This window comes from Chionomys nivalis, chromosome 3, assembly GCF_950005125.1.
Source record: "Chionomys nivalis chromosome 3, mChiNiv1.1, whole genome shotgun sequence".
In the NCBI taxonomy this organism is placed as follows: Eukaryota; Metazoa; Chordata; class Mammalia; order Rodentia; family Cricetidae; genus Chionomys; species Chionomys nivalis.
In genome coordinates this window covers 71,319,081-71,340,660 of record NC_080088.1, presented here as the reverse complement: position 1 = coordinate 71,340,660, position 21,580 = coordinate 71,319,081, and the positions used below count along the sequence as shown (strand labels likewise).

The 21,580-nt window shown below is 46.0% G+C and overlaps 1 protein-coding gene across 4 annotated transcripts in view; it reads right to left on the bottom strand.

Moving 5' to 3' along the window:
- The window catches only part of Tbccd1 (TBCC domain containing 1), a 45,928-nt gene that overhangs the window by 19,645 nt on the left and 4,703 nt on the right, over window positions 1-21,580 (bottom strand). For 2 of the 4 annotated variants that reach the window (XM_057766101.1, XM_057766104.1), the window contains exons 2-3: window positions 8,540-8,918; window positions 441-596 (exon numbers count right to left, since the gene is read on the bottom strand). In XM_057766101.1, the coding sequence (XP_057622084.1) occupies window positions 441-596; window positions 8,540-8,875 (492 nt within the window). In that variant the 5' untranslated portion in view covers window positions 8,876-8,918. The other 2 variants (XM_057766102.1, XM_057766103.1) reach the window with 2 other exon arrangements.

Genomic DNA, 21,580 nt, shown 5'->3' with positions numbered 1-21,580 from the left:
CAGAAGGCAAAGCAGCCATACTAGTCAGCCATACAGACCAGGGAGTAGGAGAGGGAGAGAGAGGCAGAGGCAGACGGATCTGTTAGTTCAAGGCCACCCTGGACTGAATCTGTCTAAAAGAGAAACAGAGCTCATACAAAGGTGAGCCCAGCACTTGGGATCACACACCTTTAACCCCAGGACTAGAAAGGTGGAGACAGGAGCTCATGCGAGTGTAGAGTCTAAGGCTGGTGAAAAGCACTGCTGGATCGCCCCTTTGGTCTGAGCCTTGGTAGAGGTAAAAGGTCTCTCTAGTGGCTGGCTGCTTTGCTTTTCGGATCTTCAGGTGAGACGCCATTATTTGTTTTTATTACTCTTGCTTCACTCTACAATGCCTGGCTGCATTACAACATACTTTTTGGGGAAGGGGAAGCATTTCCCTTACAAGATATGATCAATACCTTACTGTGACAGCTGGCCCGTTCAGTGAGGCTAGGAGACTGAGGTCTGCTTCTGGAACTGGGCCACTCTTCCCCAATCAACGATGTCCGCAGGGAGATCTTGTTTAACTGCTGGATGTACAAGAAGAGCAGAAACTGCAGCGTGTCCACTGAAAGCTGTCCGGGAAACAAAAGATGAACACACCTTAAAACAGCACCCACCATAGTTTACAGGTGCGTATACAGTAAGCAGGGTTACACAGCTTCCTGATCTTAAAAACATCAAATTTAGAAATGGCTATCACTTGATGCCCAGACAGAGGAACTTCTAAACTATGTAACTGTAGTCACTTCATAGAAAGCTATAGGAAGTCTTTCTGAAAACCAATGTCCTTTCCAAAAATATACTGCAGGCGAAAAAGCAGCCTCGGCATTTCAAATATGTAAATGAACAGGTGCAAGGAGGGAAAAAGAAAGAAGTTGAACCAAGCATAAAGATTTAACCTAGATCCACAGGCTGACCAAGAAAATCTAGGGCATCAGTCTAACTGCAGCTGGTATCAGAGTGGCAACAGGAGCTACAGTTTCTTATCATGCGCATTTGGAGGGGAATTGTCTTCGAGCTGGTAGCACATCTATAATCCCGGCACTCAGCAGGCTGAGGGGGAAAGACGGTGAATCCTGGGCTATGCAGTGAGACACTGTTTAAAATAAATAAAACCACACACAACCAAAACCAAAAATGCCTATGTTCTGCTGTCATCATCATATCTGAGAAGGCTGTGGTTTGAAGCTCATGATTTTCACATTCCCATCCCAGCACTCATGCAGGAGTGAGACAGTGATGAGATGCATCTGGGTTCACACTCAGATCCTCACAATCTCTGGCGAAGAATTTCTAACCCCGTGAGCTCGTCAGTTTTTGTCAGTTTAACAAAGCTAGAGAACCCTGAGAAGAGAGACCCTGAACTGAGAGGCGCTGTCTCTATCAGTGTGACCTGTGCCCGTGTCTGTGGGACATCTTGATTAATGCTTGCCATAAGAGGGCCCAGCCCTGGGAAGGTGGTCTGAGCTGTATAAGAAAGCACACTGAGCAAGCTAGGGGAGGCAAGCCAGTAAGCAACACTACTCTCTGCTCTCTGTTCCTGCCCTGACTTCCCTGGATTGACTGCACCTCTAAGCAAATAAACCCTTTCCTCTCCAAGATGATTTTGATCAGTGTCTTAACAGAGCAAAAGGGGGCAAACCAAACCTGAGATGCTGAAACACAGATTCCCAGGATCACCCAAATGCAGTCAGTCAAGTGTCAACTGTAAATTCATACATTTTAAGAAATTAGAGAGGATTTTATGCAGCCCAAGCTTGCCTCTCGTTTGCTATGTAGCCAGGGATGACCTTGAACTTCTGATCATCCTGCCCCCACCTTAGAGCTGGGGTACAGGCATGTACTACCACATCCAGTTTATTCAAGGGAGGGAATGAACCCAGGGATTTGACAATGTAAGCAAGCACTCTAGCCACTAAACTACACCTTTCTTTACTTTCTTAAACTTTTTGCAGATGTAAGAGATAAAGTAGATCACACGTACTCTTCACCCAGCTCCTATCTTTAAAACTAGAACCGTGCAGCAGCACTGAAGCAGTCCAGAGAGAGAACGCTCCCGTCTCTCCTACCACCTCTACCCCTCCCCTGGCTCTTGGCATCCACTTACCAGTTCTCCATCTCAGCATTCTAAGAATGCTACACAAGAGGAACCACCCTGAGGCAGGCAAGCACAGGAGCTAGTGCAGCTTGGGACCTTCACTAGGTTTTGGGTTATGCACACCGCCATCATGCAAGAGTGTACTTAGCAGCCTGATTCCTTCACCTGTACATACCATGCACACACAACCTTCTCCAAACAGTGCACCTGGCAACCTCAGGACTCAGCTCCCCACCTGTGCCAGGTTACTCACACACCCATATCTGAAGAGCACTGTATGTTTCCCTGCCCCTGGCAACAATGACATTTATAGTTTCTGTCAAGCATGTCTATAGGTATGACATGGTATGTCATGACATGTCTATAGGTACATAGGTATGAAGAACAGAAGGGCCGATCCAGCCTGGGCTGGTTTTGAATGTACATAGAATAAAGTAAAATTGTGTTCTCTAGAAATGCTTTAGTGAGAATCCTCTATTGGTCATCTTAAGTCTATGCATACTTGGGTGTGCACATGACCAAAATCAGATGCACTGTGGGGAGGTTCATATGCAGTAGGAAAAATGAATACATGATCCAATCTTTCAATCAAAATAGAGAATCACCTATTCCCCTTAATAGCCAGCCCTTCCTTCTCTCATACTCCATAAAAAGACCCTAGACTACAGTCCCGGACCCTTCAGCGTCTTCTCTCATGTGGCCTGCTGTCAGCCCTGACAATGTTTCCCTCCTAATCTACACTGCCACTTTCTCCAGGTAACATCACCGTGCTTCTTTTGTAAATCTGTGTGAGCCCTTATTTTTAATTCTTGGATAAAGAAACACCCAAGCTAACAATTATTTTCATGGATTGGCTTCTTCACAGCGTACATTCCTTGATTTTATACATCTAGTTTAACAATCATTATTGCTTTAGACAGTCTTCCCATGAGACAGTAAAGAGTCTTCTTTTTTCTACTTTACTATCCACAGTAACCAGCAAAAACTATGGTACACAATAAACACCCAAAACCATGGATGCTTCTTGACGTTGTATTCATCCTCATGACCAGGCACCACTGTACTAGCATCCAACCCTAGTGAGAAAAACGTGTGGCTGATGACCGGCTGCAGCGCCCTCCACCTAGAGGTTGTGGGACAAACTTCTTTTCAGCTTCCAAACCTTTTTTTAACTATTAGTCCCATGTTGCAGACACTGGATAGATGCTAAGTCCGTTTTGGACTGAGATAGAGGTAAGAGTCAGTGGCTGGCTGTTTTGCTTTGCTGACCTTCAGGTTGAACCCGTTTCTCGCTCTGAGTTTTTATGAATTGTGCTTCAGCAGTATGGGAGGGCTCCTCTTTTCCCACCTCCTCATCTGTATTCCTTGGCATTTGTCTTCTACAACATCCATTCTGACTGTGGTAAACTGGATTCTGAAAGCGGTTTGAATTTGCATTTCCTTAATGGCTAAAGACACAACATTTTTCTCACATATTTATTGCCTCATATTTTTTGAGACTTGCTATTCAATTCATTAGCCCATTTATTGGTCGCATTGTTCGTTTTGTTTAATTTCCTTAGTCCTCTATAGATTCTAGACATCAGCCCATTAGATGTATGGCTTACATTTCCTCTTGTTCTGTGACATTCTCTGCACTCTGAGTATTTCCCTCGCTGTGCAGTTTGAAATCGCACACAATCCCCAGTATCAACTCTCGAGCCTGTGTCCTGTGCTCTCGGAGTCCTTCTCAGCAAGTCCTCGTCTGTACTTTACACTGTTCTCCTCCAACGTTTCTAGAGTTTTAGGTATTTGATACATTTTTCTTTGGTAATATTCAGAACAGAGGGTTTATTCTTATTTTCCTACACATGAATATCCAGTTTTCCCAGTACCACTTATTTATAAGATGGTACCATTCCTCCCTGTTTCTGACGCCTCTGTTGAAGGTTTGGCAGCGGTAGCTGTGCTTGTTTTTCTCGTGGTCCTCTAGTCTCTCTGGCAGTCTCATGCCTGTTTCTGTTACTATGGTTCCTTACTATAATTTGAGATCAGCTATGGTGGCATCTCCAGCCTTGCTCTTTGGCCACAGAACTGCTTCAGCTGTCCAGAGTCTTTTGTGCTTCTATACGAATTCCAAGATTGTTTTTCCTAGTATTGTAAAGAATGTCATCAAAACTTTGAGTTGTACAGAACCTATAGATCACTTTTGGTAATATTGCCATTTTTACAGCATTACTCCTGTTAATCTGTGAGCATTGGTACCCTTTCTATTTTCTGTGTCTTCCACAAGTTCCTTCTTCAGTGCTAAAAATGTTTGTTGTAGAGGTATTTAACCTCCTTTGGTAAGTTTATTCCAAGGTTGTTTCCTTGCATTTTTCCTCCCTTATTTCTTTCTCAGCAAGTTCTTTCTCAATATATAGAAAAACTACTGATTTTTATACATTGTTCTTATATCTTGCTACTTTTCTAAAAATGGTAAAGTCATTAGGATTTTTTTACATAATATATATGCATTTTACTTATTTTTTATTTTGAGATGACATTGCCCAGGCTAGACTTAAACTCACACTGTAGCCCAGGCTGCCCTGAACCTGTAATCTTCCTGTCTGGGATACGGGCCTGTCCCTCAGACTAAATCTGTACCCTCTTAATCTCTCATGATGAGCATTAAAATCCAACACAGGATACCATGAAAGACACTCCAACCACAGCACATCCAAAGTCTAAAAGAGAATCAAGTCCACAGAAGCACAGAAGAACAGTGGCTGTCAAATGCTGGAACAAAAGGGAAATAGGTGATTGTCAAAAGCTAACAAAGTCTCAGTTACACACGGTAACTTAGTTCTTCAGGTCTGCAACACAGCAGCATGCAGCTAACAATACTGCAATTACATAAAGTTTTCTAAAAAGTTAGAACTCACGTGTGCTTAATTTATGCAGTAGTAAAATAAAAACAACGGATTGTGACAAATTTAGGAAAGTGACAGATATGTTCCGTGGCCTTCACCGTGGTGACTGCTTCACAGTCAAGACCTATTCTCCAGCTCACTATGGGGGAAAGGCAGCTGTCTCCTCCCACTGTTCTCTTCCCATCTGTGACAAAATCAGGCATGGTCTACAAGAAAGCAATTCTTCCCACTGCCAATCACAGCCTGGAAGACAGCCACAGCTTGTGTGGCCTCTGTGTAAAGGGAGCAAAAGATCAGCTACTGTGGCCCTGCTGCATTTCTTTGTCTTACTTCACCCCCCAGCAAAGTCATTTAACACTAAGTGACTCCAAAATACAGAAACATAATTTCTTGAGTCACTGCATCTGGAGCCCTGAGATTCACCCATCAAGCGTGGCTCTGTAGGACTGTTGGACAAATGATAAATAAGCTACTATTGGCCCAAGCCACAGGCATCATAATTAAACTGCTGTATATAACTAATATACTCTGTGAGTTATCCCTACCACAAGAATGAATCACTCTCAAGTCCATTTCTAAACTTTACTGTGCGACCGTTTTACACCCCAGTCGTTCCTACTAGCTTACGGAGTCCATGGGGACAGAGATGCTGTCTGTTATGGTTTGGGTGGAGTTTGTCCTCCTGTGAGTCTTGAGTTGATGCTGGACCCCCAGGGTGGCAATGTGGGGAGATGGTAGGACCTGTATGAGGTGGAGTCTAGTAGGAGGTCTCTGGGTCTGGCTGAGGGTGCTGTCCTCAGGGAATATACACTCTCCCAGGGTATATATAACTCCCTTGAGCTAGCTCTTGCAAGAGGGCTGTGTCTGCACCCACCTACAGATTTACGGAAGGCAGAATTTACAGTGACAAACTGGAGTGCCTGGCAGAAGAAATACTCAAACAACAAACAGTCGAGTTGTTCCCGGGTTACCTTTTAACTTCACAAAAAAGGGTGTAAAAGCACCATCTAAGAATAGAATGTAAAATTAAAAAGAAAACAAAGCAAAAGGATTTGAAAGATTTGCAGGTCATCCAGCAAAGGAGCAAAGAAAAACCATGTAGGGTGCATCCAGTAACCTTGCCAAAGAGATTATCATGGATAAAATGAGGCCAGACGCATCCGGACAATAGGAGGGAGACCTGGAGGGCACCTCAGAAGTCTGTGGGGCTACTTTTCTCACCACAGCCCAGTGGCTTAAAGGAAGAATGGTTTCAGAGTTCTCTCTGTAAGTTCTCACCTTTTGCTCTCTGCTTTCCAGAAGAGCACTCTGGCCACTTCGGCTATGCTCAGGGAAGCCAGGTACAGCTAACAACCCTAATCAAAGGAGGGAGTGAGCAAGCCAGGTACAGCTAAGACTAACCAAAGGAGGGAGTGAGCAGCCAGGTACAGCTAACAACCCTAACCAAAGGAGGGAGTGAGCAGCCAGGTACAGCTAAGACTAACCAAAGGAGGGAGTGAGCAGCCAGGTACAGCTAAGACTAACCAAAGGAGGGAGTGAGCAGCCAGGTACAGCTAACAACCTAACCAAAGGAGGGAGTGAGCAGCCAGGTACAGCTAACAACCCTAACCAAAGGAGGGAGTGAGCAGCCAGGTACAGCTAACAACCCTAACCAAAGGAGGGAGTGAGCAGCCAGGTACAGCTAACAACCTAACCCAAGGAGGGAGTGAGCAGCCAGGTACAGCTAACAACCTAACCAAAGGAGCAAGTGTCACCTTGCAGTTTCACAATTACTGTAGGCATGCATTATGCAAGAGCTGTGGAGGCATGGCAGCTTCCACCCAGATTTCAAAGGAAAACTTAGAAGGCGATATAGAGGCCTGGCTTAGGAGTCCTGCTAGAGAGGGTCCATGCCTAATGAAATCGTAGGAAGGAGACTAGCCCAGGACTCTGTAACTGGGAACTACCAGTCTACAACGCCAACCTGGGAAAGGCGTGGTCATGACACTCTGAGCTAAGAGCTAAGTATGGGCTGAGCCTAGCAAAGACACAGAGGAAGAACTACATGAGGTGTCAGGGATACAACCCCTTCCCAAGACGAGAGAATTCGGAGGTTTAACAACTTGTGTCTGCTGACGGCTTCTGGATGTGATCCGGCCAATCACTGCTTTCTTTTCTTTTGCTTTTCAAGACAAGGTTTCTCTGTGTAACCGCCCTGGCTGTCCTGGAACTCGCTGTGTAGAGCAGGCTGGCCTCAAACTCACAGAGATCCGCCTGTCTCTCCCTCCCAAGTGCTGGACTTAAAAGCCTGTGCCACCATGCTCGGCCAGCCACTGCACTCAGTAGTAGCCTTTGAGATGGAAATATTCACCCACTCCATAGCCTGTCCCACTATATACTCTGAGTAGATAACTTGAATTTACAGTCTTACAACTGAAGAGTTTGCCTTGAATCTCAAATGAGACACTGGAGTTTAAATGCGGCTTGAATAAGTTAAGACTGTGGATCATTTATAGAGGACGACTCCATCTATGAGCGTATGGGCTACGTGGAGCAAGAGACAAGAGCAGGACGCTATGGCTTGCACATGGTTTGTCCACTCTGAGAATTCATGTTGGAATTTAATCTCACGGTCAGGGACTAAGAGGGTAAAAACAATGTGACTAGTGTTGGGTGGGATTAGGCGGTAGCTAGGATTAAATAAAGATATCAGATCAGAGCCCTGAGATTCCATATTGGTAGCTTTATAAGTGGAAGAGAGACTATTGAACACACACAGGAAAACAGTGTCTCTCACCATGATGTCCTCCTGTACTGCTTCAGGTCTCTACCAGCAAGGATGCTATAGCCCAGTGGCTCTCAACTCTCCTAATGCTGTGAACCTTTAAAACAATTCTTCATTAAATTATTTCTGTTGCTACTTCATAACTGTAATGTTGCTCCTGTATGAATCATAGTGTAAATATCTGTGTTTCCTAATGGTCTCAGGTGACCCTGTGAAAGGGCTATCTGACTCCAAAGGGTTGAGAACCACTGCTATAGCCATCACATGACCTCTTGACCTTGGATCTCCAGAACAATGAGCCACAACAGAGTTCCTTAAAAATAACCCCCTCTGTGGCATTATCTTATTAGCAACAGAAAAATGGGTGAATTAATAAATACAGTCATAAAAATGATTTGATTCTAGTATACAGCAGAAGTTACTTTTAGACGGTCAAGATAGAATGAAGGGGCTGCTAAAGACTTAGGCGCCTCTACCTGTAACATCAGCCGCACACTGGCCCCAAGATACATCCACAGTCAGTGGAAGAGCTGCCAACACACGGGTCCTTCAGGAGTGGGGGAACATGAACTACGTACGACACAAAAGGACTAATTCATTGATCGCAGGCGTCAAAACACTTCCAAGCTGGAAATGCCACAATTCGGACCGCACTTTAGAATCACGAGGGCCAACAACCCAGAGCCCGAGCTGCACTGTTAGGACACAAACGAGGGAGGGTTACTGTTCAGAGGAACTACATACACAGCGGTCCATACATACCTGACTTCTTTGCTTTTCTACCTCCTCTTCAGTCGTGCAGCTGGACAAAATCTCAGACCATTCCAGGCGATCCTCGGGTGTCTTCACCGAAAGGTTATCAAATATTTCAAAGTAGAGCCATGCTAGCTCCTTGGCCAGCTGCAGCTTTCCGCATGCAATGTGCCTCCATGTAGACCAGGAGAGGCGTGGGTAGGCGCCCTCTGTGGCCCGCGTCTGCACATAGGCGGCTATCTTCCTGAGGTAGTGAAGACTGAATTTGGATGGAGGTGGGACTTGCAAGGCACCCACTATAAAAGGTTCTGCTTTTACCCAGAGGAGAACTCCGGACTGATCCATAGTATCTCTGAAGACATCAGGACAAAGAGGCTTCTTTGCATACCTGTGAAACAAAGTTCCTTTACAAACACGAAACAAATGTCCTTCACCCCTTTTCTTGGGAAGTGACCCCCTAACTATCTTTAAGCGTGTTGTGGCCTCAGCTTAACAGCATCTCTGACCCTCACCAAAAGCAAAATGGACTTCTGGTCAAATTCCACTGCAATCTATTTGAGAGAAAAACAAGATTATGAGTTCATCACCTTATTTAAGTTATTTGAAATGGCTGTTTTAGAAAAGTATGGAAATGCATACAGTCTAGGTTCTATTCCTGCCTAGAGAGCAAAGAAAAGGTATTGGGCAGGGGGCATCATCCTGTCCCATATGCTATGCTGGAGCCTGCTGGGAAACACTGGTAGAAATAAAGTGGAATAAAATTTTACAGTTGTTAATAATGATTTGGATATACAGGGACAGCAAGCTGGCTCAGGGATAAAGGCTTTTGTCACTAAGCCTGATGGCCTGAGTTCAACCCCCAGGACTCAGACGTTGAAAGAGGGAAACCCATTTGTGAACTTTATCTACTAATCCCCACAGCTCCCCACACCCCAACTAAATAAATAAAATTAAAATTATTTTTAAAGATTTGGATGTGTGAGGTGACCATGAGGCGCAACACCAGGCATTAGCTCCAGGTGGCAGACAGGAATGTGGACGCAAACGTGGGTCAAGGAAAGCGAACGCAGCAATGAACGCATCTCGCTGCAGTGAACTGGCTCTGGTGTGCAGCTGTGCTCAGTTGAGGTACAGCGCTCCCAGAGCTGTTACACACAGAACTATAACACGAGCGGGGGGGGGGGGGCACTCATATTCTCACCACTAAAGGGAAATCAGCTAATGGCTTATGGTACTTCCTTGTCTTTTTTTCTAGGTTGGATGCTACTTTGATTTTGAATGTTTGTGGTTGCGGTGTATAGATACAATACTGAATTATTTTCAAGGTATCTGAGCACTCCAAATGCACTCCGGTTTACTTTTCAACACTTAACAGTTCTCAATTTTTCATAAAACAAGATGGGCAAAACACTGATGCCTGTTGATAGTGATGGACAGAGGGACCTATCTTACTCTCCTTTTCCTTTAAAATTCCCATTTTATAAGTTTAAAGCTTTCAGCTATTACATACAATGTTCTGATTATCTCTTTCTGCATATTATGCACTATAAATTGCTTCCCAGGGACTTTTAGATGTGCATTAAAAAAAACAACAACAACAACAACAACAACTGGCATTTCTGGAATTCCTGACATATAGCCCTTCCCAAAACAACCATCAAATACATCATCATCTAACCAAAACATTCATCTCACTGAGCATGTCTTAGCATAATTTGAAAAGAACTTTCTGTATGACCAATTAGGACTGGTGTATTATTGCTTTCTGAAAAGAAATAATTAGGAGGCAGAGATGACTCAATGGATAAGAGCGTTTACTGCTCTACCAAACGACCTGGGGTTCAAGTCCCAGCATCCACATGATGACTCACAGCCATCTGTTAACTCCAGTCCTAGAGGATCCAAAACCCTCCTCTGTGGGCACTTCACGCACATGGTGCATAGTCATACAGCCAGGCACACAGCCATACACACAAAAACACAAATATATCTCATAACTGACAGAGCGCTTATGTGCCCGCAGTGGGGGGCGCCGCCAGGGGAGGGTGCATCTTTCACCTCCTTTCATTCACACAGTCACCTATATTTCCCTCACTTCAGACAAGCTTTGAGAAGTTAGGGGACTTGTCGAGAATCATGTTTAGTTGGCAGACTCTGATTTAGGGTTCTGGTCTGCTTTGAGAACTTCATGGCTACAACTTTGGGAAGTCGTACAGGGAGAAATTCTAAAACTGAGTGGGTCTAGAAGAGAATGACAACCCTTAGACACAGGAGGCCTTTAAACGGACGGAAGGCCACAGAAAGGTCAACTCATACGATGGATGTAAGGAGGCAAAATGTCTATGGTGGTCCAGTCCAATCCAGGAATGGCTGAATATAGCACTATGGGGAAACCTTCAGTTTTCTCCAAAACGGAAACAGGGAAGTCTTCAAGGCAATAAGCACCTGATGCTGCGACCCCTGTACTTGGCTCAACAGGAGCAATTAGTAAGTACAAACCCGGGAGGTGGGGGGTGGGGAGGTGACGGGGCAGCTAGCTACCTGGACAGCGCTGGCTCGGGTGTGCGGGGGCTCCCCGGGACTCCCGAGGTCAGGCCGTGCTGAGGTCCCGCGTGGAGGCGGAATAGCCAGGGGAGCAGATCGAGTCGGGCTCTGGGACAGGCAACCCACCCCTCCCCGGAGGCGGCTGGACAGTTCCCGCGCAGCACTCACCACCAACCCTCTCCACAGCCGCAGCCTGAGCTTCCCTCTCGCCCGCCCCGCCGTCGCCCCCGTGCAGTGCGCAGGCGCCAGGCCTCCCACCACAGAGCCCTGGCGGACTACGGCTAGAGCGACCTAGAGCGACCCGCGGTTTTCCAGCCCCAAGGCAAACGGCTTGCGGCTGGGAACTTTCTGGCGCTGCGCCCTTCGCCCCGGGAGTGAGAAGTCTCCCTGGGCTCCGCTCCGTGGAACCGTGGTCCTCCCACGTGGCTGGCAAGCTCTGATGGGTAATTTATAACGCTCACTGCAGTTTAGAGCTACTCGGGGGCGGGTACGTGTGGTCTCAAGTGCTAAACCGAGGCATGGAAAGTCGAACTCAGCACACCCAAAGTCTTTTTTTTTTTTTTTTTTGGTTTTTCGAGACAGGGTTTCTTAACACAGCAAGAAGCTGAAGCGAGAGTCAGATCCCTTGGGAATGAAGCAAGAGCCATGGCTTTCACCCCTGAATTCGGCTAACCTTCCAGCCAAGCTACAGACTTCAGGAAACTTTTTAGATTCCACCCAGAAGATGGGAAAGGAAGAAATTTCCTCATACTGGCTTTCGATATTCCTACTTTCCTAGTTCTTTACAGCTTCTCTAGATGTGATAGACCTTAAAAAATAATAGTTTCTAGGCCGGGAGGTGGTGGCGCACACCTTTAATACCAGCATTCGATCTCTGTGAGTTTGAGGTCAGCCTGGTCTACAAAAGCTAGTTCCAGGACAGGCACCAAAGCTACACAGAAGAACCCTGTCTCGAAAAATCAAAAAAAAAAAAAAAGTTACTGCCGGGTGATGGTGGTGCATGCCTTTAGTCCTAGCACTCAGAAGGCAGAGGCAGGAGGATCTCTAGTTCGAGCCCAGTCAGGTCTATAGAGTGAGTTCCGGGACAGCTAGGGCTACTCAGAGAAACCCTGTCTCAAAACAAAAGAGTAATAGTTCCAGTTTAGGTAATTTCTCTCCTCCCAGGGAGAGAGGAGCAACAGTCTAAAGCAGAGGGCTTCAGAAAACCACACAATACTCTTCTTTTTTTTTTTTTTTTTTTTTGGTTTTTCGAGACAGGGTTTCTCTGTAGCTTTGAAGCCTGTCCTGGTACTCCCTTTGTAGACCAGGCTGGCACAATACTCTTCTTAAGCAAACATTTTTTTAATGGGAAGGGAGACACCATGTGAGGTGGTTAATTTCTGTCAACTTGACACAAACTGAAGCCATCTGGGAAGAGAGACTCTAAATTGAAAAAGTGCCTCCATCAGACAGGTCATGACCATGGGAGCATTTTCTTGATGAATGATTGATCCAGGAGGGTCCAGCCCAATGTGGGTGGTGTCATCCCTAGACAGGTGGACCTGTATGGTATAAAAAAGCAGGTTGGGCAAGCCATTGGGAGCAAGCCTGTAAGCATTCCTCCACGGTCTGCTTTGGTTCCTGGCTTGAGTTATCCCTTGCCTTCCCTCCATAAAATGGACCATTACCTGTAAGTCATATAAGCCCTTTCCTCCCCAAGTTGCATTAAGTCATAGTGTTTACCCCAGCAACAGAAACTCCTGATATTCTGGGTATTCAACAAGAGAGGCTCAGAAACCATTTTAAGATTTCTGCCCCAAACACTCTGGGAACCTGGAACAAATGCCCTAGACTATGCTGGAACCTGAACAGCAGATTTCCTCTAGACTGTTGGAAGGAACTTGGCAACAAAGCCTATTCAGCAAGCAACAAACCTAGTCAAAGCCAGAGTCGGCAGGCTTTCAAGCCAAGTGCCTAGCATCAGGAAGGAGTGGCCAGTACCTTCCACTTGGCTCATGAGGGCAGGCCAGCACTGTGATAAGGACAGCAATCACCACCTGATCTCTGAAGACTGACCAGAAGTTCACCCATACCTGTGAGTCCTCCCAGAAGGATGGCCAACTGACAGGATCAGTTTTCGTGGCCCAACCTTGCAGATGACTGTCTACAGGTGTGCCTGGCATCAGAGGGCCTAGGAAGGGACACGGAATCCCGGCTGACAACAGCAACAGTCAAGAGATTACATTCAGTGGGTGCCTCACCCAGCCCCCTCCCCTACATTTATCCCTTTATTCAATACCCAGGATCAACTTACAGGCCAGTGTTCTTTGTTCTCATTCTTTTTTTCCCTTACTTCCTTTCTGACTTTTGACAGGCTTTCTCAAACACAGGCTGGCCTGTTTGGTGGGGTCTGAGTCTCCTGAGAGTGGAGGCTATTTAAGGTTACATGATGACATCTCTTTTCATGCTGTCTTTAGCCCCAACAGCATCCTCTCCCCTCTTGTACCCACTGCTCACTCATTCTATTTTCCCTCCTCTATCTTTAATCACCCAGTACTAATCAATTACTGGTTGTTGTGTACACTAAGCATGGTGTAGCTGCTGGTCTCTAACTCTCACCAGCTGTGATCATCCGCAAAAGACCTGCACAAGATTGGGTCCACTGGTGTTCTACAATGGAGGGTGCAAAGGCTCCTGCGGGCGGCCCCTCCCGGAGCACAGGCAGTTCACGGTTGCTAGGGTGGAAAGGCTCAAGAAGTCTAGCCCTCTCTGAAGACACACAGGCAGTGAACGATTGCTGAGAGGGAGAGATTTTCCTCAAGATGCGGTCTTTTGTAAGTTTCCCATGCTCCTGTTGAAACCCCTCTCTCGTGTTCCCATAAGTAACCCCAGTAAATTCATTGGTTATCACACTAGATGCGTAGATGATTGTTTTTGCTGTTGTTGGTTTCTTCTCCAGCTTAAACAGATATCTGTTCACACAGTACTTGTTGCCCGAGCCTGCGGCATCCTGGAACCAAAGACAGCTTTGTGATGAACACTTACACTTTTGGAAGCTGGTTGTTTGAGTGTGGAGACTCCACCTAGACAACCCTTCCAAATGTGGCACAGGATGGCATGGCTTCCAGTGTACATGCTGGGGGTAAAAAATAGACCACTGAATCTGCTGGGTCTGAGGAGGGGCGGGGTGGATCTCAAGGTATGGAGTGCCATGCCTCCTTGACTGATGGGGTGCACTTGTGTACGGAGACAGGATGGATGAGAGAATATACTACAGTCCCTCCAAGTAGCATGTATGGGACAAGGCTTCAAGCAAACTGTAGCCTAGCCCCTTATCTAGACAATAAGACATACAACTAAGGTCTTCCAGAAAACCAACTAAGGTTGACCTGTGTTCAAAATTGCCATCAAATGGGAGGAATTACAAGAAAAAGGCATGTAAATGACAGCCACACTCACCTCTGGACTGGCCAGAAAGGGGGTAGTGAGAGACGATGAGAGGGAGGTGCTGATCTGACATTTCTTATGGTGACAGAGGGAAGGGGTAGAGTACAAATTAGATCTGTAGTCGATAGCCGCCTTAGTATTCCATTGCTGTGAAGAGACACCATGACTACGCTAACTCCTATGAAGGAGAGCATTTCATTGGGGCTGGCTTACAGTTTCAGAGGTTGAGTCCACTGTCACAATGGCTGGAAGAATGGCACCACACAGGCAGACATGGTGCTAGAGAAGCAGCTGAGAGCTCTACATCCAGAAGCACAAGCAGCAGGAAGAGAGAGCTGCTAGTCCCAATGACACACTTCCTCCAACAAAGCCACACTTCCTCCAATAAGGGCACATCTCCTAATCCCTCCCATGTGGTGCCACTCCCTTGATGACTAAGTATTCAAACATAGGAGCCTATGGGGGCCATTCTTATTCAAACAAACACATTCCACTCCCTGACCCCCATAGGCTCGTAGATAAATCATAATGGAAAAACTGCACTCAGTCCAACTTCAGAAGTCCCCATAGTCTGCCAGTCTCAATAATGTTCAACAGTTCATAGACTCATGGCCATTTCCTAACTGTAACCCCTTGTAAAATCAAAATCAAAAGGCAGATTACACATTTTCAAAATACAATAACACAGAATACACATTACTGTTAAGTTGGGAGTGTAGACCCCAGCCCCACCCCTCGCATCCATCCCAGCCCCCAGGCCTGAGAGTTGTATTGGTCTGGACTTCAAATCCCAGCATGCCAGGGGTCAGGACCACTCCCACAGGGTATTTAAGTGAGCTCCCCAAAGAGGAACACATTAGTGGCCTCCCAAGAGCACAAGAATCCCTTTAAACCTGGATATTTCTTAATTTGGCTTGTGATTTGGCTTGATTGAGATTTTTGCATCAGCAGAGAGCTCGCATTAGGAAAAATTCCTAACAATTACCATTTCAAAAGGGAGGAAAGAGGAAATATTGGACCAAAGTAAGACAGAAAAGCAACAATGAAAACTCCAAATTCTACATTTCTGTTTATGTTAAAGAGCTCTTCAGATCTCCAACTCCATTCAGCTTTGTTGGCTGCAACATACTTCTTTTTCTTGGGTTGATTCCACTCCCTGTTAGCAGCTCTCCTCAGCAGGTATCCAACAACTCTGGCATCTCTAACATCTTGGGGTCTCCTGGCAATCCAGGCTTCACCTTCACAGCTTCACATAATGGCTTGTCTGGGCCTCTGTGCAGGGACACCCTAACACGTCTGACCTCATTCACTGTGTTTTCTCAGTCATGGGGGGAGATTCCATAACCCCTTTCTTGTATCCTTGACCTTAAAGCAAGAACCACGAGGCCGAAGCTGCCAGGTTGCCCTCTCCTTCAATTGCATCTGCATCTCCTTTTCTCCGGTTCGCTGATTAAGCTTTTCTTTAACTCTTTTCCAGAAGTTGGAAGTTTAGCTGGGTGGGGACTTGCCCTGAGGTCATCACTCCCTTTATTCCATTTAACATCAAACTTTTCTTTAAACATTTTGTCTACTTGAGTACTGGACTTAGCTCTATTATACTTCCTAGTGTTCCTTTTCTCCTCAAATTGTACAATTTGTATTTTTCCTTGAGTTCAGCTTGCTCTTTTTCATTATAGATTGGCATAGGTGTGACCACTGACAACCACACAACAGTCAATACTAGGCTGTCTTGAAATCTTTGCCAATGCCATTAATCCAAAAACTCTTCAGTTTAGTCTCAGGCAGATTTTCTGGACAAGGGCAAAAAAGTAGCCATATTCCCTGCCAAAATATCACAAGAATGGTCTCTTGACTACTTCCTAATTTTCTTTCCCTCTGGAACTTCTTGGGCTGGACCCCTGCAGTTCAAATCTCCCTCAGCACTGTCTTTCATGCTCCAACTAGGATGACCCATTAAGCCCCCCTTAACATACTCAACCACTTTCCTAATTTGAAGGCTCAAATCTGCCAACATGCAGCATGACCAGGCCTGTCACAACAATACCCAGCTATCTGGTGCCAACTTCTCTGTCTTAGTCCCCACAGAGCCCCTCATGGGAGCCCAAAACTTGGGACACTGAGGCAGAAGTGATAGAAGATATCTAACCATCCAGTCCAGCCTTTAATACAGAAAGGAATATTCACAGTACAGTACCTTAGTAATGGTCCAAAACAAGAAACTGATAATCAGGGAATAGTCTCTGTCAACTGTCTGAATTGGGAATGGCTTTTTCATTGTGTGTCTGTGCACATGTGTGGCACGTGCTGTTTCCAATACTGCTTCCTGAGTGTAGATACAATGTGGTCAGCCACTTTCATGCTCCTACTGCCATGCCTTCCCGGGCATGAAGGATTGTCCCTTTAGAACTGAAAGCCAAAATAAACCCTTTCTCCACCAAGTTGTTTTTAGCCAGGGCATTTTTATCATGATAACAGAAAAGAAACTAATACAGGAAACGGTACCAAGTGGAGTCATTGCTGTGGTAAATCTCACCACATGCCCTTTGAACTTTTGTTTTGTGGAATGTTACAGTTTTAGAACTCTAGGCTGGAAAGGCATTGAATGCTGGAAACAGAATGTAGGAAGTCATTCTCATGGAGGCCGGAAGACAGCAATGCTGAGAGATCAAGGCAATGGAGCCTTGTGCATGATGCTCATTAGGAAACAAGGACTCTATTAGGGCCTGGACTAGGGCACAGTGTGGTGTTTAGGACACGGACTAGGGCACAGTGTGGTGTTTAGGACCTGGACTAGGGCACAGTGTGGTGTTTAGGACCTGGACTAGGGCACAGTGTGGTGTTTAGGACCTGGACTAGGGCACAGTGTGGTGTTTAGGACCTGGACTAGTGCACAGTGTGGTGTTTAGGACACAGACTAGGGCACAGCTTGGTGTTTAGGACCTGGACTAGGGCACAGTGCGGTGTTTAGGACATGGACTAGGGGCCAATTGTGTGATATTTTGGCTCAGAACCTGGCTGCATTCTGCTCCTTTCCTAAGCATTTGAGTAAGCCTGACTCTAAAACAGAATGAAACTTCACTACAGTACAACACTCAACCTGCTGCATGGTTATTACTAACTACTCTGATGCAGGCCTACGATAAAAAAACAAGTGGGGCAGGATGAAAGAAAGGTGCAGTCCAAAGAGGAAAAAAGCAGTAAGAAGCTAACCCTGCCTCTAAGGCATGTCCTGGAAAAGAGGTAATTGCTAAGAGAAGCCTCTTGCTCTGCACAGTAACAAAAGGAAAGGAGTTCTGAAGACAAACCCACAACGAGGGTCCCAACCATGGAAAGCAGGGCCCAGGTGCGGTCTCCACTCTATACCGAGAAATACCTAGGTAAGTTTTCACCAGCTGTAGCACACTGAAGTTTTGCAACAGTGGTCCAAGGGGCTTGTGCTCCATCCTGAGCTGGAAGCAGAAATAGGTAATATGATCCACATCATACTGGATTTGGATGCATGCAAGATGCAATACCGAGGAGGTCATAGATTCTTTCCCATGAGTTTCAGAAGGCACCTGAGTCCAGGCTGTGTGTGTGTGTGTGTGTGTGTGTGTGGCAGGTTGGGAGTCCCTGCAAAGCCACTGTGCTGAAGTTGTGAAGAAAAAGCCTGGGTTACGATGGAGACCCTTAAGATGTTTGAGAGACCATCACGGAGGGACACCTGCCAAGGAGGGCTGCAAACAGAGTGTACTCAACCCAAGAGAAATGTATGTTGCAGGCAGCAAAGCTGAAAGGGCAGAGTTAGGTCTTGGAAACTGAAGTTCCAGGTGCCAAAAATAGTGCTAAAGGATTTGATATTTGCTCTATTGGATTTTAGTCGTGTTTTGGTCTGACCATTCTTCACTATGTCCCATTTCTCCCTTTCGGAGTAGGAATGTTTACCCAGTCCTATTCTATGTTGGAAGTATATAATCTGTTTTTTGTAGTTCGGAGATTTGAACATAGTTCAAAGATTGCCTAGAGTCTCAGAAGAGACTGGACTTTTTAGAGCAGTGTTGGTATTCTTAGATTATGAGAACTCTGGAAGTTGGACTAAATGAATTTTGCATCATGAGATGGCTGTGAGCCAATGGGGACCAAGGACAGAATGCTATAATTTGAATATGAATGGCTACATAAACCCAAGGGTTTAACACTTGGTCTTCAGATGGTGGAGCTCTCTAGGAAAGTTATGGAACCTTCAGGATATGGAACCTTGCAGAATATATCACAAGAGGCAGGCCTAGAGGTTTTTATAGGCTGGGCCCACTTGCTCTTTTCTCCTGCTTTCTGAGCGCAGATGCCATGTGACCACCTGTTTTGTTCTCTTGATACCATGCTTTCTCTGCCTGTTGCCACGTCTTCCCTGCCAAGATGGGCTCTATCCTTCTGGGGCTTTAGTTCAAAATAAACTTCTTGTCAGAGTATTTTACCCCAATGCCCAGTTCACTGAGCCAGGCAGAACTGTGTTCACAAGAGTTAAGGCTGATTCAGCTGGACCACACAGTAAGACATAATTTTTTTTTGGGGGGGGGGGTAAGATATAATCTTTAAAAGGGGAGAGAGGTACTAACAGAGCTGAAGTATTTAGACTAGTGTGTAAATTAAGTTTGTAAAATGCTAAAACAAGGGGGGAATAAGAGAAAGTAGACAAAGGAGTCTATGTGGGTGTGCTGGTTGATCTTGGTCAACATATCACAAACCTAGACTTAGCTAGGAAAGAGGGCCTCTCAATTGAGGAATTGCCTCCCTCAGACTGGGCCTGTAGGCAGATCTGTGGATGCATGTTCTTTTTTTTTTCTACTTTTCCTTTACTGAAATAGCTTTTTTTCTGTTAATTTTTTTTTTTTTTATCATTTTACATACCAGCCACTGTTCCTGCCCCACCCCCATCTCCCATCTACTCCTCAGAGAGGGTAAGGCCTCCCATGGGGAGTCAACAAAGCCTGGCATTTCAAGTAGAGGCAAGCCCAAGTCCCCCCCCCCCCCCGCCCGCCACCACACACACACACACACACACACACACACACACACACACACACACACCAAGGCTGAGCAAGGTATCCCACCATAGGGAATGGACTCCAAAAAGCCAGTTCATGAACCAGGGATAGATTCTGGTCCCACTGCCAGGGGTCTATGAGTCAGTTTTCTTGACTGATGTTTGATGTGTGAGGATCCAGCTCACTGTGGGCAGGCGGTGCTGGGTTGTATAAGAAAGCAGGCTGAGCATGCCAGTAAGCAGCATTCCTCCATGGTCTCTGATCCAGTTCCCGCCTCAGCTATCCCTTGGTTTCCCTCCAGAATGGACTGTTAACTGTACACCAAATAAGTCCTTTGCCCCCCAAGTTGATTTTAGTCATGGTGTTCATTGTTGGGAGCAGTGAGCCCCCAGATCCGGAATTTCTTGTAAACAACTTGCTTTCCTTTGCTCTGAGACAGCCTGCAGCTGCTCTGAGCACGAGACCCTCAGGAGTTCCTGAGGCAGGGGAGTGGTTATCAGTCAAGGATCTCTATATAAGCAGCCCTGGCTACAATAAAGGGGGCATTCTTGGGGCATTTTGGCATCAAGGATGACCTGTGTCTCTGTCTGTGTGTCTTTGTGTGTTTCAATCTCCAGCCCCTTGCCCGATTCACGAACTGTATGGTAGCGCATGGAGTGCAGACGGGTGGGGTGCGCTACAGTTCATTAGAGCAACAGAAACCAAACTAAGATACTGGATAACTCAAAAGAAAAATGTGCATTTGTATTGACCTGGAGTATCTAAAGACAAAACAGTAGAGTCCAGTGCATGTCAGCCTCTGGAAGGCTTTAAGGTTTCCCAGGACAAAATTTTAAAGAATGAATGAATGGTGGAAAAGTACAAGGACTAACCTTGTCCTCGGATGTTAGTCCCTACCTCACGCCTATCTCCAGTCATCAGTATACATATCCCTACTGCAGCGAGTATCCTAGGGACAGAAACTGTTTGTGCAGCCCAAGGCCCTGTCAGCAGTCATATGCAGTCAATGGAAAAGCCACAACTAGGGCCCAGAGAAATCCCAGTTCTCTAGAGGAATGGGACTGATTGTGTGTGTGTGTGGGGGGGGGGGCAGAGACCTGTGGTCTGGCTAGTTCAACAATGGCTGTCGTCTCCTGACTGAAAGTCCAGGAACACAGTATTATTCAGTCCATGAAGGTAGATGTCTCAGCTGGCCTTCCTTATTTGTCAGAATCTCGAAGAAACAGCCTCCAATGAAGTGGCTCTCAACCTTCCTAATGCTGCAACCCTTTAGTGTGGTTCTTCATACTGTGGTGACCCCCAACTATAAAATTATTTTTGTTGCTACTTCATAACTATAATTTTGCCACCGTTTTGAATCATAATTGTTGGGTTGGAAGCATCACCTCTGCTCCCTGGCACCCCTTTATCCTAAGAGTCTGGAATGTTTGGTTGAGGGCTTCACCCCAGCTCCTGGCATCCATTTTGGAATGTTGGGTGGAAAGTTCCATTTCAAAGCCCCCTTCCCTGGGAGTTGCCACAGTCCAGACTCCACCTCCGAAAAAGCCCACCAAACAATGACCCCTCCTCAGAGAGGATCAAGACCACTCCCAAAGGCTATCTAAACTGCCCTTCAGAGAACAAAGGCGTGGCTCACCAGTTCTCCTCGCCTCTCCCCTCTCCTCTCCCCGCGTTTTCCTGGAGGGCCACCCAGAGGCACTGGAATCCATTAAACCTGGGCTTCTTTTAACTTGGTCTCATTTGGTTTGATTCGGACTACTGCATTGGCAGAGAAGCTTATCAGGCTGGAAAAGCTTTACAATAATGTACAATCTGATATACAGGACATCTGATAGAAGACCTCCAGGGGACGCAACCCACACGTTGAGAACCACTGCTCTACGCCTTGAAGGAACATCTCAGCAGGTCATTTGAATTTGCCAGTGAGAATGAGGGGAAGCAGGCAAAGGGCAAAAGCTTTCTTCCACAGCTTTCCTATAGGCTGCCATCAGAAGATTGAGAGTGGATCTTCCCACCTCAAGTGATCCAATCAAAAACAAAACAAAAATCCCTCACA